Source organism: Culex quinquefasciatus, chromosome 1 (genome assembly GCF_015732765.1).
Source record: "Culex quinquefasciatus strain JHB chromosome 1, VPISU_Cqui_1.0_pri_paternal, whole genome shotgun sequence".
NCBI lineage: Eukaryota > Metazoa > Arthropoda > Insecta > Diptera > Culicidae > Culex > Culex quinquefasciatus.
In genome coordinates, this window is record NC_051861.1 from 38,292,592 (window position 1) to 38,309,412 (window position 16,821).

At 42.5% G+C, this 16,821-nt stretch overlaps 3 protein-coding genes and 1 long non-coding RNA gene across 8 annotated transcripts; 1 reads left to right on the forward strand and 3 right to left on the reverse strand.

Annotated features, from left to right (window-relative positions):
• Positions 1–796: 796 nt before the first annotated feature.
• On the reverse strand, positions 797–4,377 carry LOC6035054 (serine protease grass). Its single transcript, XM_038249757.1, has 3 exons — positions 3,777–4,377; positions 3,527–3,593; positions 797–1,835 (listed from the first exon to the last, which is right to left on the reverse strand). The coding sequence occupies exons 1-3, from the start codon at positions 4,203–4,205 to the stop codon at positions 838–840; spliced, it is 1,494 nt and encodes a 497-aa protein (XP_038105685.1). The 5' UTR covers positions 4,206–4,377; the 3' UTR covers positions 797–837.
• Positions 4,378–5,453: 1,076 nt separating this feature from the next.
• On the forward strand, positions 5,454–6,657 carry LOC119765320. The gene is made up of 4 exons (XR_005276643.1): positions 5,454–5,658; positions 5,718–5,849; positions 5,909–6,266; positions 6,617–6,657. It is a non-coding gene; the product is annotated as an uncharacterized LOC119765320 (long non-coding RNA).
• Positions 6,658–8,976: 2,319 nt separating this feature from the next.
• Positions 8,977–11,401, reverse strand: LOC6035053 (serine protease grass). Its single transcript, XM_038249347.1, has 3 exons — positions 10,555–11,401; positions 10,389–10,491; positions 8,977–10,043 (listed from the first exon to the last, which is right to left on the reverse strand). Exons 1-3 carry the CDS (start codon positions 10,960–10,962, stop codon positions 9,031–9,033), a joined length of 1,524 nt encoding a protein of 507 aa, XP_038105275.1. The 5' UTR covers positions 10,963–11,401; the 3' UTR covers positions 8,977–9,030.
• Positions 11,402–13,501: 2,100 nt separating this feature from the next.
• On the reverse strand, positions 13,502–15,614 carry LOC6035050. Of its 5 annotated transcripts, XM_038249298.1 has the most exons (6): positions 15,497–15,612; positions 15,379–15,444; positions 15,246–15,315; positions 14,305–15,192; positions 13,843–14,247; positions 13,502–13,783 (listed from the first exon to the last, which is right to left on the reverse strand). In XM_038249298.1, the coding sequence occupies exons 3-6, from the start codon at positions 15,282–15,284 to the stop codon at positions 13,622–13,624; spliced, it is 1,494 nt and encodes a 497-aa protein (XP_038105226.1). In that variant the 5' UTR covers positions 15,285–15,315; positions 15,379–15,444; positions 15,497–15,612; the 3' UTR covers positions 13,502–13,621. The 5 variants fall into 5 exon arrangements, with proteins under 5 accessions (XP_038105226.1, XP_038105227.1, XP_038105225.1 ...); XM_038249299.1 differs by having other exon boundaries at positions 14,305–14,505; positions 14,572–15,192; positions 15,246–15,614; XM_038249297.1 differs by having other exon boundaries at positions 15,379–15,613.
• Positions 15,615–16,821: the final 1,207 nt, after the last annotated feature.

Below are 16,821 nucleotides of genomic sequence, written 5' to 3' on the forward strand. Positions count from 1 at the left end.
TTCGGCCAAGGAACCCCCAGAAAAGCCCGATCGGAGAACTTTTTTTCGAATCATGCTGTTTGCGTGGGGAATTGCTAAGGTTAAATTAACAGGGGTCCACTTAAGGAATAGTTAGGATTCTCGTTGTCCTATATTGAACCCCCCTAATTTTTGCTCGAAAATTAGCAGTTCTACGCTTTATTTAAGTATAGTTCCTAAAACTTACATCATTTCGACTTATGGCCTATCTACAATCACTTAGCTTAGAAAATTTCACTTAGCTTAGGAATTTGAATCAATGGAAATGAATCTGAGTTTCTACAATGGAAAAGTAATCAAATTAGAAACTGACGTTTGGTTTGGAAATTTTCAAAATCTACGGTAAGTTGACGTTTCCATATCAAAGGTAAACAAACAACTGCATAGCAACGTATATCAGCCCAGCAAGGTTTCTAAGTTGATTGTGGATGACGAACGTAAGTTGCAGACTTTCCTAAGTAACTACTTTACTTAGATGTTCTAAGCTAAGTGATTGTAGATAGGCCATTACTGAAGTTAAATATCCAGTGAAAAAATTATTGGATAGTTAATACAATCATAGAATAGAAATGCTGTTTTGTTGTGAAAATGCTAGCGGCCATGGCTGATTTCAGATGTCGAACTCAAAACAAATATTTTGGCGAAAAGTACAATTCAATGTCAGTCAACATTGTTTTAAATGATGCTGAACATGCCAAATAAAAGAATAGCAGACAAAAACACGCTTGAAATTGTGATTTTGTTGATTTTATAACCAAAAACCCTTCAGAGGGTCCACTATAGGAAAGGGGTCCACTAATGGATAACGTACCCTAATATCTAAATATTCATATGATCCAGTATCCACCTAATGTAATACGCCACCGATACGCCTACTCCCGGTGCCAGTTTCGTTCCGGTACATTGTCCACTTCCGGCCGAGATAATTCCAAACTGAACGTACCGGAGCCCCGCCTGTTCAACGGGTACAATCGTCTGGTACGGACCTCCAGAATCGCCCCGGCAGTGGCCACTCCAGTTCTTGCCTCGGGCGCAGAACGTGGGTTCACCCGGGCAGTTACGTTTGACGCGATCTACGACGTGCATGTCGGCCTCGAGAAGCACGCTGGTGTTCCGGTCCGACCAACCCCAACCAGTCACGGTCATCTGGCGGGGCTGCAACATCAGCAGACTCTTGGTCAGGGGCAGACAGATTGGGTAGATTTGTTGCGGGAAGAGATTGACATCCCGGTACAACTCCAAAAGGGCGATATCGTAGTCCGATGTCTTGCGGAAGAACTCGTGGATCATTCTTTTATGAATCGGATAGTCTATGGCTGGTTGGGCACAAACTCCGTCATCACAGTCGAGGGTACTAGCAAGATCGTACTCTCCCAATCTGACTTTTTTCAGATTCCCAATGACTGCATGCGCCGCTGTCAGTACGTACCGGGGATGGATCAACGTGCCAGCTCCTTTAAGGTGATACTGTCCCCGTTTTAAGTAGAGCAGGTTCACCATCCACGGGTACTGGCCAATTGCGGCCTTTGAACCCCGGAAAATGTTATCCTCCATGGCCACCGATCCACAGGTTTGCAAGCCCAGTCTGGCCGCTTTCGGGTGTTCTATCCAGTTCGGTTGGCCGTTGCCAGTTTGAGCCGGAGCATCCGCGCAACAGATTGAGCGTCCTTGCCCAGTCAGGGCATCCGATTTGCATAGGTTCAGGCGAATAAAAGATTCCTTCGTTCCGATGTTTCTGATCTGGTTCAAGAAGTCACACCGGCCAACGGGAACGCAACGCCCGAGCCGTCGGCGCGAGTCACGACATCTGGAATGGACTGGAAATTTGTGGTGATTAGTTAGGGAAAAAGATAAGAATCTGATATTTTTGGAATTGATTAAATTTAATATCGTCAGGTCAATTGAAGCAAATCGGGACTACAGTATGAAAATGGACAGCAATTTTTTAAACATCTCAAAATTTAAAATTTGTTGTTAGGTGTCTGTTTTATCTGAAGTCAATCAAAAATATCAAAATATTGCGCAAAAACGGTTTTTGCCATCCGCTGTTCGCCTCAGATGATGGTACTAACATCGCTTTGTAGGTGAATAGGGTAAAATGTTACGCATGTTTCACAATTGCTAAGTGAACTCGAGATTTAAAACGTTACTTAATCCACCTTTAGGTGGTAGGTGCCTTCCTCACAATCATATATTACATCGTTGCTTGTGTACTACCGTGTTACTCGTCCTATCTTCCTACAACAGACTTGTCACAAATTCGCACTCTTGCGATAAAATTAACCCAAATCAGCATTCGCCATAAAAATATTTATTAATTAAGGCTTCGTTACTCATTTCTTTTGATAAGATTGTCTTTTAGGACCAAAAAATCTTTCAAATACCTTTCCTGACGGACGGATTTTAATATCATCGTTGATCAGAAGGCACGGCGTCGGGTGAATTGTGCATTAATTTTTCGAACAGTGTGTAAAATTTTCAAGGTAAAAATCATTTCTATTGAATCGTTTGTCGAAAGACACGCTGAAATTTTGGATCGTCGAGTTAAAAGTGGTGCAAAATTATCATTTATTAAATATTAGAATAACTGTGTGTGAGTGTTTTTTTGTGTTAACAAGAAAGACCTTTCCATAGGTTCGTTGCTCGGAAGGCTCGCCGACGGATCCATTATGAAAGTCCTCCCCATAGCATCGTAGCCCGGGAGGCATCGAAAAGCTGGTATTGACTAAAAAAGTCGGGATCTTCAGAAGTTAAACAGCGAACGGATGATTTACTCTCACTGATCATTTTGATTCATTGTTTAACTTCAGCTGATCTGTCAGTGACGGAGTAGCAGCTCAGTAACTGAAATTAATTGACAAGATAACGTTTTTTTCGATGAATCGACGATGGTCCCCTTGGAACGAGCTGTCAAGTAGGACCTTTTCTGTCAAGAAGGACCGCGAGGTTAATTTTATTAAATTGATTTAAACATCAATTTTAAACTCTTTGTGGTCGTACAAAGGGTCATTGTACTCAGAATAATAAGCTTTATCGTTATATGATTTTGCTGGGACTCGTGGTGTAGGGGTAAGCGTAGTTGCCTCTCACCCAGTCGGCCTGGGTTCGATCCCAGAAGGTTCCGGTGACATTTTTCGAGACGAGATTTGTCTGATTGGAAGGCGTGAGGGCGTCGGACGGGTGGAGTCGCTGGTAGGCAGTTGGAATAACAATCCAAAGGTCGTCAGTTTGAATCCCGGGGTGGATGGAAGCTTAGGTATAAACAGAGGTTGGCAATTGCCTCAACAATCAAGCCTTCGGCCACCAAGTTTCGAGTAGGAATCTCGCAATCGAGAACGCCAAGGCAATGCTGTAGAGCGAATATTTTTTTTGCTACGCTTACGTAGAGTAACTGGTATTCGATTCGGAGACTGTTTATCTTCGTCTCATAAATACTTCTTCTGCATTATGATAATGACTTCACACCAGTCAGAAATCCCCCTTTATCGACTGACCGATAATTACTCACCATTCTCAACTGATCCGTCTGGGATGGGCTTTCTGGAGTGTAATTCTCGAGGACAGCAATAGTAATTCTGTAAATTAAAAATACATAACATAACTTAACTCTTTTCATTCACTTCGCTAACTCAACTGATAAGCCATAAGCGTGCCGTTATCTTTTGTGAGATTTTTATACTGGCAATAATTGATTTTCTGAGAACTGGATTTACAACTTTGTTGTGCAATCTTAATTCCAGAGTTTAAGTTGGACTTACTTTCGTATCTTCCTCGAAGCAAGTTTTTCTGATCGATTGCTCTCCTTTACCATGACCGGACGACTTTCGGTGCACCTTTGCCAATGGACGATGGCAGTACTCCTCGGGAATGCACTGTCCCGAAACATCCCGATGGGTGACGGTGACACAGTCCTTCAAGGCGGTCGAATGGCCCGGTTCACAGAAGACACTTAGCTGACCTTCGTACTGCTTGCACTCGCGGCACGTGACCTCGGCGGGTCGTTCCGGCTGTCGATGGTGGTAACGGCTTTTCGAGTGCCGATGTAGGGCCTCAAAGATCTTGGGACAGAACTCGATGGGCACGCAGGTCGCCTTTGAGGTGTAGCACTTTCTCGCTGGTTTCTTGTAATATTGGCCGGTCGACAGTGGAAGGGCAATTGCGATTGAAAACAGCACTAAAGACTTCATAATGCTTAACAGGCATTAGCAGAAAAGCAGTGCAATTTTAAAACGATGTGCGACATTCAAAAGATAAAGCTCGACTGAGACTTTTTTGGCGCGCAACGATTGACGATTATGACAATGTGGGCAGCAAAGCGACAATAACGCACGCAAGAGAGCGAAATGGCTGGGAATTCTCTTTGGAGTTTCCCGTATTCACAGTGCGTTGTGATTTGCATACTGGAAAACTAGTTTAATTTATTTTTTTACTGTAGCGAATGAAACCGGACATGATATTTTGGGAACAATTTCAAGATTTACTTTCCATCTAAAGAATATGCTTACCACTGTGGGGCACAAGAGCCAATTACACGCGAATAATGGGGCCTAAAAAATAACCGCAACATAATTTCGCGCAAACCATCGATTGCTATACACCAAAAGCTTCGTTTTTGCACCAGGAACAATAATTCGGTGAAAAATCACACTGGAAGATCCGGATTTTTGGAAAAAGTATCTGACTTATCCAATTGTGAACTTATACGCTTTCTTCTATCATAAGTTGTAAGCGTCAGACGTTGCTAAAGGGCGCTGATGCGCTGAACAAGAGAAGAGAAAAATGTTTTCACCCATAAAACGATTTCTTGTCAATTAAAATAAAACTACGCTAAAGCTAAAAACGCGTTTCGATTCATCCAGAATCCGGTCCTCGTCCGTTGTAATTCCACGTTAAAGACGGTTTTGGCCATTGCCAATTCCTACATAAATAGCATTTCAAAATAATCATACAATAATATTAAATACCGTAGGACCCATCAGAACCGGTTCTACCGATCTCCGGTTGCCACCGGAGAATCCGATCAAGGAGGCAAAAATATATCTTAAAAATGTTTTCCATCAAAATCAAGAAGTTTGATACGTGGCACGACTAGTTTATGCTGTTTCCCACTGCGATTCCGGATGTGGCCACCGAAGATCGGTGGAACCGGTTCCGATGGGTCCTATGGTATTTAATATTATTCTACACACACAAAAATATTACCATAATGAAAAAAGTAACTTATTTTTCATGTAAAAAGTTGCTAAAATTAGCTCGAGGAAAAATTTTTCTTGTTTAAAAAATGAAAACTTTTCATGGTAACGTTTTTGAAAATTTGCTTACTACCTGATTTGAAAGTCTTAACTTTTAATACAACTGTAGAATTTCTTTCATTTTGATGTTCTCGTGTAACCGTGTACGACTAAGTTCCAAATGTAAACAAACACTTTGGTGGGTCTGGTGGTGTTGGTGATTCTAGGACGCAAAGCAAAGCCGACCGTGGCAGCAGCCAGGAATCGGACGCGGAAACCTTCGTGAGCCAAACAGCAGCAGCGGAACGCTTTCGAAGGAGGGTGATGCGGGTACGGGACGAGGTCAAGTGCTCAAAAAGGACAGGGCGAGCTTCCTGCAGGAACTTCAGCTGTTCCACGACCGGAATGGGTAAGAAGGAAGCTTGGGTGTTTTGTGGGGTTTGTGATTGATTTGGTTTGTTTTTGAAGATAAACATCTGGTTTTTGGTCAAGTACGAGACAGGTGATATTCACGGTGAGGAAAAGGAGCCGACGAGAAGCGGGATAATCGGAGGTGGCCAGAGCGGCTGTTGCACTCGGTGCCGGCGATTTACAACACCGGTGAGTAATGAGAATGTGTGCAGTGGCTTGCCAACTTTACTTACTTCCATCTATTTTAGCAACTAACCGCCCACAAATGCTCATCTCGCGACGGCGCAGCTCAAGCCGAATGAATCTGGACAGCGTGCCGAAAAAATCTGTGTCATTCTCGAAGGAGGATGAAGTACTCGAAATCGAATTCTGTTCCGAGGGCCTCATCAACCCAATGTTCCGGATGCGCTTCCAGTATCGGGAACTCCCCGTTCAGGCACTTCACTTTCCAGCCGGGAAACGTCGATCAACCTTGCCGAATCTACAGTCAACTTCTCCAAACCTGTCCTGAAGGCCGGCAACGTGACCATCCTGTTCTCTACTTTGCTGTCGCGCGTCGAAACGTCCATCCGGAACCGTTCAGATTGGGGTCTTCGGAAGTGACCGGTAGCGTACCCTAAGAATCGGTACAGCTTGGACTTGGATTTTGGCCTGAAAAAGCGTCAAATTTTCCTTAGCATGCTATGAAAGCTTGATGAACACCGCGACGCCATATGACAGACAGCTACCACGTGGGTGAGAAACGGCTGGAATATTTAATTGCAAACCTTTTTTTAACTAGAAAATGATCATTTCGAGTAATCCTGATATTATTTAGTCGAATTCAAAATCTTTGCATAGCAAATTTGTATTTTTTTTTGCAAATATTTCAACCACGTGGTAGCTGTCTGACATATGGCGTCGCGGTGTTCATCAAGCTTTCATAGCATGCTAAGGAAAATTTGACGCTTTTTCAGGGAAAACTGTTGATTCCGGAGACATCGGATGTTTTGTCGATGCGCCAGGTCTAGGGACAACGAATCCATATGCTCTCTTCGGGAAAAGTGTTCTCCAGACCATTCCCCATAGGCCTGACCATACCAGAAGTTGGCGCGTGATTTTCCCAGACCTGTAGGAGCATTTGAACAAAAAGTTCCAATTTCCTATAGTAATTCCCATGTAAACTTTAACCCTGATGCGCGCAGCCAGTTTACAACCAAATGAGCTGATATTTGGCATGAAAGTCCCTATGGGCATGCCCTACAAGGGGAACCATACTAAAACTTGATCCGAGAACTTTTTGAAAAACGTACCCACCCTAGTATTTATTCTTTGTGTGTATGATTGTTTTGCATGACAATTTATGATCGAAGAAAGCGTTCATAATTGGATAAATCCGTGGATAAATCTGATACTTTTTCCGAAAATCCGGATCTTCCGGTGGCTGTAGGGTTTTCATCTTTCAAATTAATGTAAACAATATTAATATATTGACCGGGTAATAATAACCTGGGTGCTGAATAGTGGTTCGCAAAACGGCCTCAATTTTGAACTGTCAAAGTGGAACCAATTTGCTATTCGCTAAAAGTAGAGAGTATTGTGATCGGTCATTAAAAATTGTTCATTTTTTATTGCAAGAATGAAAAATGTGTGACTTTTGAAGACCTGGGGTTGAAGTCAAGAAATCTTAAAATAGTTGAAGGCGAGATCGTATTTTTTTTTTATAATTATGAATGGATGTTGTTTATGGAGTCTATGCGGTTGTAACCATCCAGAAGCTGTCTTTATTGTTTGATTCCGTTAGAAATCCTGGTTTAGTGAAAATCTTCTCTGTTTGTTGGATCAGTTACGCTAGAATAAGCAATATTTTTTCAATGGACCAGGAAGAGCTGCAGGATTCCAAAATCATAAAGGGAATTTATCTGCGACAACGCAGAATGACACTCTCGCCACAGTTCTTCGTCACCCGTAAAAAAAGAAAAATCTCTTCTAAACGATCGAAACGCGACAATTTTCCAGTAAAAAATATCAATAACCAGACAAAATAAAACACATGCTACTTATTATAAAACAGCTAGCTTATTATAAAACAGTAATAAGAAAAAAGTCATGCTTGTGCTTGAACAGCCTCCGACTTTGAAGATGTAAACAAAGTGGGATCATTCGAAAATCACATTACGCATTCTCTCTATTCATCACCCAGATAATAACCCGAAACAGACTATTCCTTACTGAAGCGTGTACTTGGTTTTGACAGCGCATGAAAAGAGGCGCGTGTTTATGTTTACGCTGTGGACAGTTGAGAGTGAACGTTTGGCGCGGAAGTGTGAGTGTGATTGAATTGTGCTAGAACCGGTTGGTGGAATCTGGAACAGGACACGACGGAAGCGGACCTGAGGTCAGTGAGTGGTTGGGAGGTTAATGATCGGCAGCGATGGTGCTGCGTCCGGAACGTCGTGTCTCGATGAGTCCCGGTTGCGACTCTACAGTGGCCTATACTCCGGCCACCGGTCCGTGCAGTGCGATTTTTAACCGGATTATTGTTTCTGGTGCAAAAACGAAGCTTTTGGTGAATAGCAATCGATGGTTTGCGCGAAATCATGTTGCGGTTATTTTTTGGGCCTTTTTTTCCCACTGTGCTTTGGGTGTACAACGTTAATTATTTTGAGTGGTTTAACTTTATCAAAAAACCTTACTTAATCCACCTTTAAGTGGTTTGTGCCTTCCTCACATTTAAGGCTTATTTTACCTTTCGGCAGTCGCGCTAGCGTACTTTGAGCACCGTTTGTAAGAACGTTTGTAAGAGAGGCCGAAAAACGCGACTTCCGAAAGGTTAAAAGGTCTTAGAATCAACTTACTAATGACGGGTCGCATAATGGACCCGGACACCATTTTCATCGAAATATCGGAGATCCGGCCTCCAAAAAATGTATAAATAAGTGAAGTGCTAATAACTTTTGATAGGATTGTCAGATCTTTGATATTTTAAGCAACAGTTCGTCACTTTTTAGTTTGACTTTGACCTACCACCGAGGGTTGAGTGTAAAATTGATGCAATTTTTCAGTACCAAAAGGTTTTTATCCTAGAAAACTATTGTACTATTCTAGATGTTTTGCCGAAATATTTTCAGCGACGCATATCTTCTAACAAACAATCAACAAACAATTTTGTTGCAATTCCGCAAATGAAACAGGTTAATTTATAAACGAACAGATACACATTTTTTACTAGCTACTCCAAAACTTAAACACAATCCGAGATAGTCTACTAGCCGGCCCGAGTGCTGAAATCGATGACTTCAGTCAGCGGGACGAAGTATGATCGCACCTTAACATGTTCTAAATACTATTTGTACATTTTATTTACAGTGCTCTCTTTAATCTTAACCACCTAAATTTCCAAATTATCCAATATCCAGTTGATGTGATAGCTCACCATCACACCCACACCGGGCCTCTTCTCATTCACACTACACTCGGCCGGCCCACCGGAAACCACTCCAAACTGAACGAACCTGTGGGAACCGTCCCCCACCGGAACTACCGTCTGGTACGGACCACCCGAATCTCCCCGACAATGTCCGGCCATGTCTCGTCCTCGCGCACAAAACGTCGACTCGCCTTGACACAGGTCAGTCCGCGGCACCACTTGAAGATCCGCCTCCAGCAGGACGTTTGAAGCCCGCTGGTCCTCCGTCTGACCCCAACCGGTAACCGTCAATCGGTTTGGTTTCAGCATCATCAGGCTCTCGGTCAGCGGAAGACAAACCGGAAAGACTTCCCCGTCCACCAGGACGACTTTCCGAGCGAGTCGGATCAACGCAATGTCGTAGTCCGCGTCGAATCCGTTAAAGTTGTTGTTCGGGATGAGCTTCTCGATCGGGTAGTCCTTCACCTTGGCCGCACACCGTCCGTCAACGCAATCCGGATCACTGGACAGGTCGTACTCGCCCAATCGGACCGCTACCGGTCTCGTGTTTCCCTTCATACAGTGGGCCGCCGTTAACACGTACCTCGGATGGATCAACGATCCACTGCACAAGCTTTTGAGCGCCCCCTTCCGCTTGTACATCAAATTGGCCATCCACGGGAACTGTCCCAGGCCGGTCACACTCCCGAGCAGGATGTTGTCCGCCAACCGAACCGTTCCGCAGTGCTTCAAGCCCAGCCGGGAGGCCCTCGAGTGGGCGATAAATTCCACCTTTTTGACCGGTTTCACCGCGGCGCAGCAAATCGAGTGGCCGTCCCGGGCGTCCGACGGGCAGCTGCTGGCCCGCACAAAGTCGGCCATTTTGCGATCCTGGGTGATGCGTTCGTTCAGGAACGCACTGTGGATGGCGTCGCAGTTGCGGACCGGAACGCAGCGGCCTTTCGAGCCGGTCGGGTCCTTACAGGAGGGAAAGGCTGAAAGGAGAAGAAGAATCTTTTCAATTTATGGACCAAATCGTTTTGGCCTGGGTTAGGTTCCAGACGGTAGAGGCAAATCAGGGATCATCGCTTTTTTATAGCGGTGATTTCGTACGCCTTATTGTCACCTAATGGCTACAACAATAGATGATTGCCGCTGGTCACTCCCACTGAAGCTCTAATTATAGCTTAGCCAAGCTCACTAGCCTCAGCACAGTACGAATCTTTACCGACAATAAACGATGACCAACGATTTTCCTTAATCGAGTGACACATCTTACTGTAGACACTCGGAGGTACTTCCCACGGGGATTAACTTCAAAACGTATAACACGTACTCACCATTATCGATCCTCAACGCGCTGGGCGGTGGCAGCACTAGATCCATCGTTTGAGGCGCCGTATTGGCCACGATGACCATGGCTTCCGGGCAGCAATAAAAGTCCTACGAAACAGATCCAGGAGTCAGTGATCTTCAAGCACTTCTTCAACTCTACTACTTCCATACCTTGTCCCCATCCCTGAAGCACACATTCTCCGCCAGTGTCCGCTCGATGGCAGCACTGCGCCGATCCCGCTCCAGATATTTCGCGATAGGTTCGCACCGTTCGGGACCCACGCACCGACCTGGCGTTCCGGATGCCCCCGAACACCGCTTTCCCAGCGGTACCTCAATCCGGTTACAGCAAACGCGTGGCTCACGGTCCACGCCCACGGTGTGACAGGTCCGCGACCAGATGTACTCCTGCAGGGTTGCGTTGCGTTGGGCACGGTCGGACATGATGGCCTCGTAAATTGGCGCGCAATACTGCACCGGAACGCACAGGTCCTGCTCGGAGGGGCACTGTTTGGCCTGGACGCCGAGTAGGATCGTCAACAGGACGAGGGCCACGGCACTAATTAATACGAAGGTCATTTTGAAAATTTTCTCTAAATTCAGTTGAGATTCTTGGGCGGAACTTCATTGAATACTGAGCTAATGTGGCAAAGAATCAAGTCGTTTTATATCGAATGAACCTCCCTCCGGTTCTCTCTTGCTCTCTTTTGAAAGCAGTTCACTCGTTCATCGCTGGGTGATCCCCGAATCGCCCCTTGGGAGGCCTGCTACTGGTGGTGACTCTTTGCGGGTCGGTTGTTGTAGCATTTCTTTTGCGTTGATCAATTTGTGGGGGCTGGTCTTGGGCGGTACAGTAGGCGTTCGCTGGCTTACGATGATCAGTGATACACGTGAGGGTGGTTCAAACTAGTGGGGTGGTACTGTTTGCTGGAAGTCACACCCGCATTCAGCTTGGCGGGGATTTTTTTTCGCAAACTTTTTTTATGTTTCATTAATTCAGTTTATGCGTTCCATGCCTTCGTCGAATGATGAACTGAATCGGTCCTCAGAGGCTGGGCTGTATCGTGTTCATGAAGTTTATTTGTTTTTATTTGTATTTTTTTGCTTACGATAAGTTAGATTTTACGCATTTGTTTAGGAGTGAGTTGAGTTTGCTAGATTGTTATAACCCCCGTTTTGTTAGGAACTGACTTATTCAATGTCGAGGATGTGAAAAACTGGGTGCTGATTAGTGGTTCGCAAAACGGCCTCAATTTTGAACTGTCAAAGTGGAACCAATTTAATGTTCACTAAAAGTAGGGAGTATTGCTATCGATCATTAAAAATTGTTTTATTTTTTGCAAAAAATATTTTTTTTTGGCTTTTGAGGACCTGGAGTTGGAGTCAAGAAGTCTTAAGAAAGTTGAAGGTGAGATCGTATTTTTTTATATTATGAATGGAAGTTGTTTATGGAGTCGATGCGGTTATATCCATCCAGAAGCTGTCTTAATTGTTTGGTTCCATTTGAAAACCAATTGGTTTAGTGAAAATCTTTCTGTTTGTTGGATCAGCTTCGCTAGAATTAACGATGTTTTTTTTCTGGACCAGGAAGAGCTGCAGGATTCCAAAATCAGCCAGGGAATTTATCTGCGACATCGCAGAATGACACTTGCACCGCAGTTCGTTGTCATCCGTAAAAAAGAAAAACATCTTCTAACCGATCGAAACTTTAAAACACACACAATTTTACAGCTAAAAAAGCCAAAAACTAGGCAAAATAAAACACATACCACTGATTATAAAACAGCTCATTTACCAGTAAGAAAAAAGTCATGCTTGTGCTTGAACAGCCTCCTACTTTGTAGATGTAAACAAAGTGGGGTCATTCGAAAATCACGTTACGCATTCTCTCTATAAAGAATATTCATCACCTCAGGTGAGTAATGCTGTAAAATAGCACAGCCATAAAATTGCCTTCAAATATGTCTCAGTGACCAGTTTGCCAGTTCAATGTTTAAGAATAACATTGACACATAAAATTGAATTGAAATGAAAAAAATCGTGCAGAAGTTGTGTTATTTTGTGGCAAATAACTTTTTCCAAATAATCTTAAGGGACCATCCACAAATTACGTGGACACTTTTTTGGAAATCTCACCCCCCCAACGTGGACAATTTCCATACAAATAAAATCTATTTTGTATGGAGCGTGGACAACCGACACCTGTCCACAAAGTTGTTCATTTTGTTTTTTTACCTTTGAGGTTAAGTTCGGAGCTTTTCTCCTTTATTCTATCCAAAACTAATTAAAAAAAACTAAATATTGTTAAACATGTGTTCCGTTTCGCCCCAGATGTCGGTACATTCTTGTTAAAAGATTTAATCGGTGTCGTAGTTGCTCGTAGTTTCAACTTGTTTTTATATTTTTGTCCAAGAGTAAAATCTGATTTTAAAAATTTTTCGAAATCAGGGTTATTGCAATATGACAAATATCGATCCAAAGCAACGTTTGAAAGTTTTTTTTGAATTGCCTTTTTTTTGGGTTCACGGTGATTATCTAGTGATAATTTTTGTGATTGTTCTGTTAACACAAAAATTATATTATTAGTTTGCTAAAATTTGCTTTAAAAAATTATATTTCTGGATTATTTTCAAATCGAGTGTTTTTTATACCCTTACTCAAGGCTGTTTCAAAACATCTCTTTCTCTTGCCAGGATCAATCAAACTCCTTCACAGGTGGAAACCAATGGAGATTAACACAAAAATTAATTGAACATATATAAATTTACTAGTACAGTAGTTGTTCGGTAACTAGCCGCGCTTTAACTGGGCTGCTTTTTAACTGGGCGCTCGATAACTGGGCCGTAGCCCAGTTAAAAGCAGATAAACGTCAAAAATCAAAACAAAACGAAATGACCGAGGGGTTAATGGATGCAAAAACCAGATTGAATAAATACACATTTTTTCAGTTTTAAGTCACAATTGAAGAATACAATAAGTAAGCATTGTAAGATTATTTGAGTAACTTTTATTTGTATGTTTCATAAGGAAAATATTATGCATCGGTGGTCCCCTCGTAATTTTTTGTTCAGCCCAGTTACCGAACAAGTACTGTATACACAAGTTTGTAACTACAATCTTTTTTTATAAAACTCATTATGCGCATATATTTATATATTCAAAACTGAACAATTACAGCAAAGATTTTCTAACTACAACAAACTATATTCAGATTAATGAATCCGAACGAGGCTTTTTTTCATAATGCTTCTTCAAAGCGCCACTTTCGTCTGTAGCGTACATCACAGCCAGTGATTATTTCCCGTGCAGTTTGGAAATCATTCCTTGAGCATCCGGACAGTGTAAGTCTTTTCAGATTTGGCAACACCAGTCGAATGTTTTGGAAGGTATCCACGTTAACCTTAAATTCAGAGGAAGTTGTTTATTTAATGTAATTTCAGAAATCAAAACAAAAATTACCACACTGAGCTCAATTGTAACGTACTGTATCCGCAGCTGTTTTCCAACTGAAATGCTCGCTAAAAAAGATTCTTTGAACTTTAGCTTCACCTCTCTCAGCTTTGGCAGATCGATGTATTCAAAGAGCATCAAATTGATGGATTTATCCGGTTCTATCAGCACCAGCCGTTCCAGTTGTGCCATATTGCAGGAAAGTACCACCTGATCGTACAAGAAGGACCCGCAGGTGGTCACGTTGATGAGCTCTAGGACGCTTAGTGCCGGATACGAGCGACACAGGAAGTGGTTTAAGTCTAGCGCGTTCGTGATTTTAACTGAGTAAAGCGATATTTTGCGCAAACTTGACAGTGTAGGGCATTGTTCCAAGTTGGGTGACTCTATCGTAGCGTCTTCGAGGCGTAGTGACTGGAAATGAGAGCGTTATAGTTTCTGTTATAATTTCAGGAGTTTCTTTGTACGAACCTTCAGATTTTGCAGGGAACTAAACCACCGGAAGCAATCCGCCGACACAGTTTCCATACTCAAACAGAGGAAGCGCAAATTTTTACAGCTATTAGCCAAATCCGCCAGAATCGGCTCGATCATGTTACACCTGAGAGTGGCCTCCCGCAGTTCCGGACTTTTCCGGAAGAACTGTTGCACCATTTGGATCGTGTCTCCATCCTGGAATATCCAATCGACGCAGTAAAAGTTTATTTTACGCAAGCATGGAAATTCCATCGAACAGACTTCCAGAAAGCGATCCTCACTTAGGAACCACACTTCCAGCTCTTTCAGACGGGGTCCAAAATGTCGGAGAACGTGCAGCGGTCGATCCGAGTAGTAACTGATTTGCACGTGAAGGGCGCTGATGTTTGGTGTCAGCTCCCGGATTTCGTGTCCTCCCGAAAGATCCAGCAGGTTGTTCTCCAGGTAAAGATCCTGGAGATTGTTGAGCGGATGAAACTCGAGTTCGCCATCCGAATTATCTCGAAAGTTGCAGGCATCGATGTGCAGCTTCTTAAGATTTGCACTTAATTTAGTCAAACTAGCAAAGAACGAAAGTTCAACCGGAACAAACTGGTTCGGTATCAGCTTCATCGTTTCCAGACTTTCACTAAATTTGGCCAATATGTACAGCAGCAAATCGCCCACGGCGTAATCGTAGCCGAAATAGCACACCAGGTGCCTATACGGTCGTTGGCTGTCTAGAAGTGTCCGCCGGTAGGATTCCTCCGTGCCACACTTTCGAAAATCCACTTCCAGTTGAAGTTCTGACCAGCGCAGAGCTAGCCGGGACCATCGGTGACAGACGGCGGTTACTGATTTACGATCTTCTAGGTCTAGGTGTGAAAAGATCGTTTCCAGCATCTGATAAAAGTTTAAGTTAAATCAAATGTAAAGAAACAACTTTGTTTGCTCACCTCTTCGGGTAGGTCATCTATAGTTGTTTCCTCAGACATGGTTTCAATTAATCCAGATTGATACGCTTAGCTTGATTCAAATTGATAAGAAATCACGCTCAACTAAGATCTTTGCAAGAATTACAGTTCGTACTTTCTTGTCCTTCTTCATTTCATGCCTTAATGTGCTGCAGTAGAACCGAAGAAACTTTTTGTACCGCTAAAAGTTACCAAATTTTTCAACGTTTCCTCGATTTCTAGATTTTTGTTACCTGTTTCAGTTGTTTATTTGCAACCGGCATTAGTAAACAAAAACATTCAGGTCCGATCAGCTGTTCGTAATCCCATGCAGCAAAATAAAATTAAACAAAGCAAAACTTGCATGCAAGTACACTGTTACGTCGTTTTATTATTTTTTTCATTCAGATCTTTAAAACACGCACGAAGCAAAATGTTAATCGTTCGGCCAAAACGTTCATCATTTGTGCAAAACGAGAGAGAATGGAGAGAAAAATGTCTATTCTTCATGTAAACTAATGTCAAAAACATAAACAATGACTTTTATATCCCGCCGTTTGACACGGAGGATTGTTAAAACCCGCCAAACAAATCGCAGCAAACTGGGAGTTGGTGGGTAAAAATTAGAAAAGTCATTGTTAAAAATTTTTAGTTTTCTTTTGAAACGGAAGTGATTTTCCGTAGTTTAAGTTTGATTGAGCCGGAAACAAGTGGTGAAATTCTAGAATTTTAAATCCTGTGGAGTTCATCATTAGCGATGATCCGACCTGATTAATAAAAAGCAGTTTGTAGTTCCGAATGGTGTGCGAGTTTAAAGAAAGTCCCCGTCTAGATAGCTTCCGGTAGATCATGGAGTGAAAACGCTACGAAAGAATTCAGCAAGTTCTCCAAAGTGAAACTGAAGCTGAAGATAAAACTTTATTTTAATTTGTTATTCATAACTAGCTTTTAAGTGAAATAAATGTTTAAGAGGGGGAAGGGCTGGGTTTTTAGAGTGTTGTTTTATTCATACAAATATTCATATTTGATACTGTTAGAAGGTCTGGGAGATTGTCGATTGGGTCAAAGTGATTTTTCCTAGTTTTGCTACAGTTTACTTATTTGTAAAATCATGTTTCAGAAGTACTTTTCCCCTGATAAATAAATGCATTTTCAACAATGCGGATCACTGGATTAAGGAAATCTAGATCGGAAACACTGTAAGAAATATGAACTCTTGTTACTCTTTCAATCAATCTGATTTAAAGTAAATAAAAAAAGAAAATATATTTATTTTTCATAAATGCACTAATGTTCATGAATAACAAAAATGTAAGCAACGTGTCGTTGCAGTTAGAAATGAATCGTCACAATCGAGTGTAATCACCCAGATTCAGCCTGCACTCGTTGGGTGGTGCAATCGACTTCTGGCATTTACTATAACATCTTTGAGCAACAACTAGAAAACAAGCATTATTGGTGATCCAGCTGCTCTGGCCACCGTGGACATTATATCATGATAGCCCACATTGAGAAAAATCGTCAACAGCAGGTGAATCCGTCTATCAAATCTCATAACGGTCATCAGCGGAACCATAAT

Bases quoted from the DNA above. Each gene is read 5' to 3' on its own strand.
- LOC6035054 (XM_038249757.1), bottom strand. From the start codon at position 4,205: ATGAAGTCTTTAGTGCTGTTTTCAATCGCAATTGCCCTTCCACTGTCG. The intron at 3,594-3,776 runs GTAAGTCCAACT...TTTAATTTACAG, and splicing joins GCTTCGAGGAAGATACGAAA to AATTACTATTGCTGTCCTCG. The intron at 1,836-3,526 runs GTGAGTAATTAT...ACAAATTTCCAG, and splicing joins AGACGGATCAGTTGAGAATG to TCCATTCCAGATGTCGTGAC.
- LOC6035053 (XM_038249347.1), bottom strand. From the start codon at position 10,962: ATGACCTTCGTATTAATTAGTGCCGTGGCCCTCGTCCTGTTGACGATC. The intron at 10,492-10,554 runs GTATGGAAGTAG...TCTGTTTCGTAG, and splicing joins GCTTCAGGGATGGGGACAAG to GACTTTTATTGCTGCCCGGA. The intron at 10,044-10,388 runs GTGAGTACGTGT...TTCTCCTTTCAG, and splicing joins CGCGTTGAGGATCGATAATG to CCTTTCCCTCCTGTAAGGAC.
- LOC6035050 (XM_038249297.1), bottom strand. From the start codon at position 15,284: ATGTCTGAGGAAACAACTATAGATGACCTACCCGAAGAG. The intron at 14,248-14,304 runs GTTCGTACAAAG...TCTCATTTCCAG, and splicing joins GTTCCCTGCAAAATCTGAAG to TCACTACGCCTCGAAGACGC. The intron at 13,784-13,842 runs GTAATTTTTGTT...TCTGAATTTAAG, and splicing joins TTACAATTGAGCTCAGTGTG to GTTAACGTGGATACCTTCCA.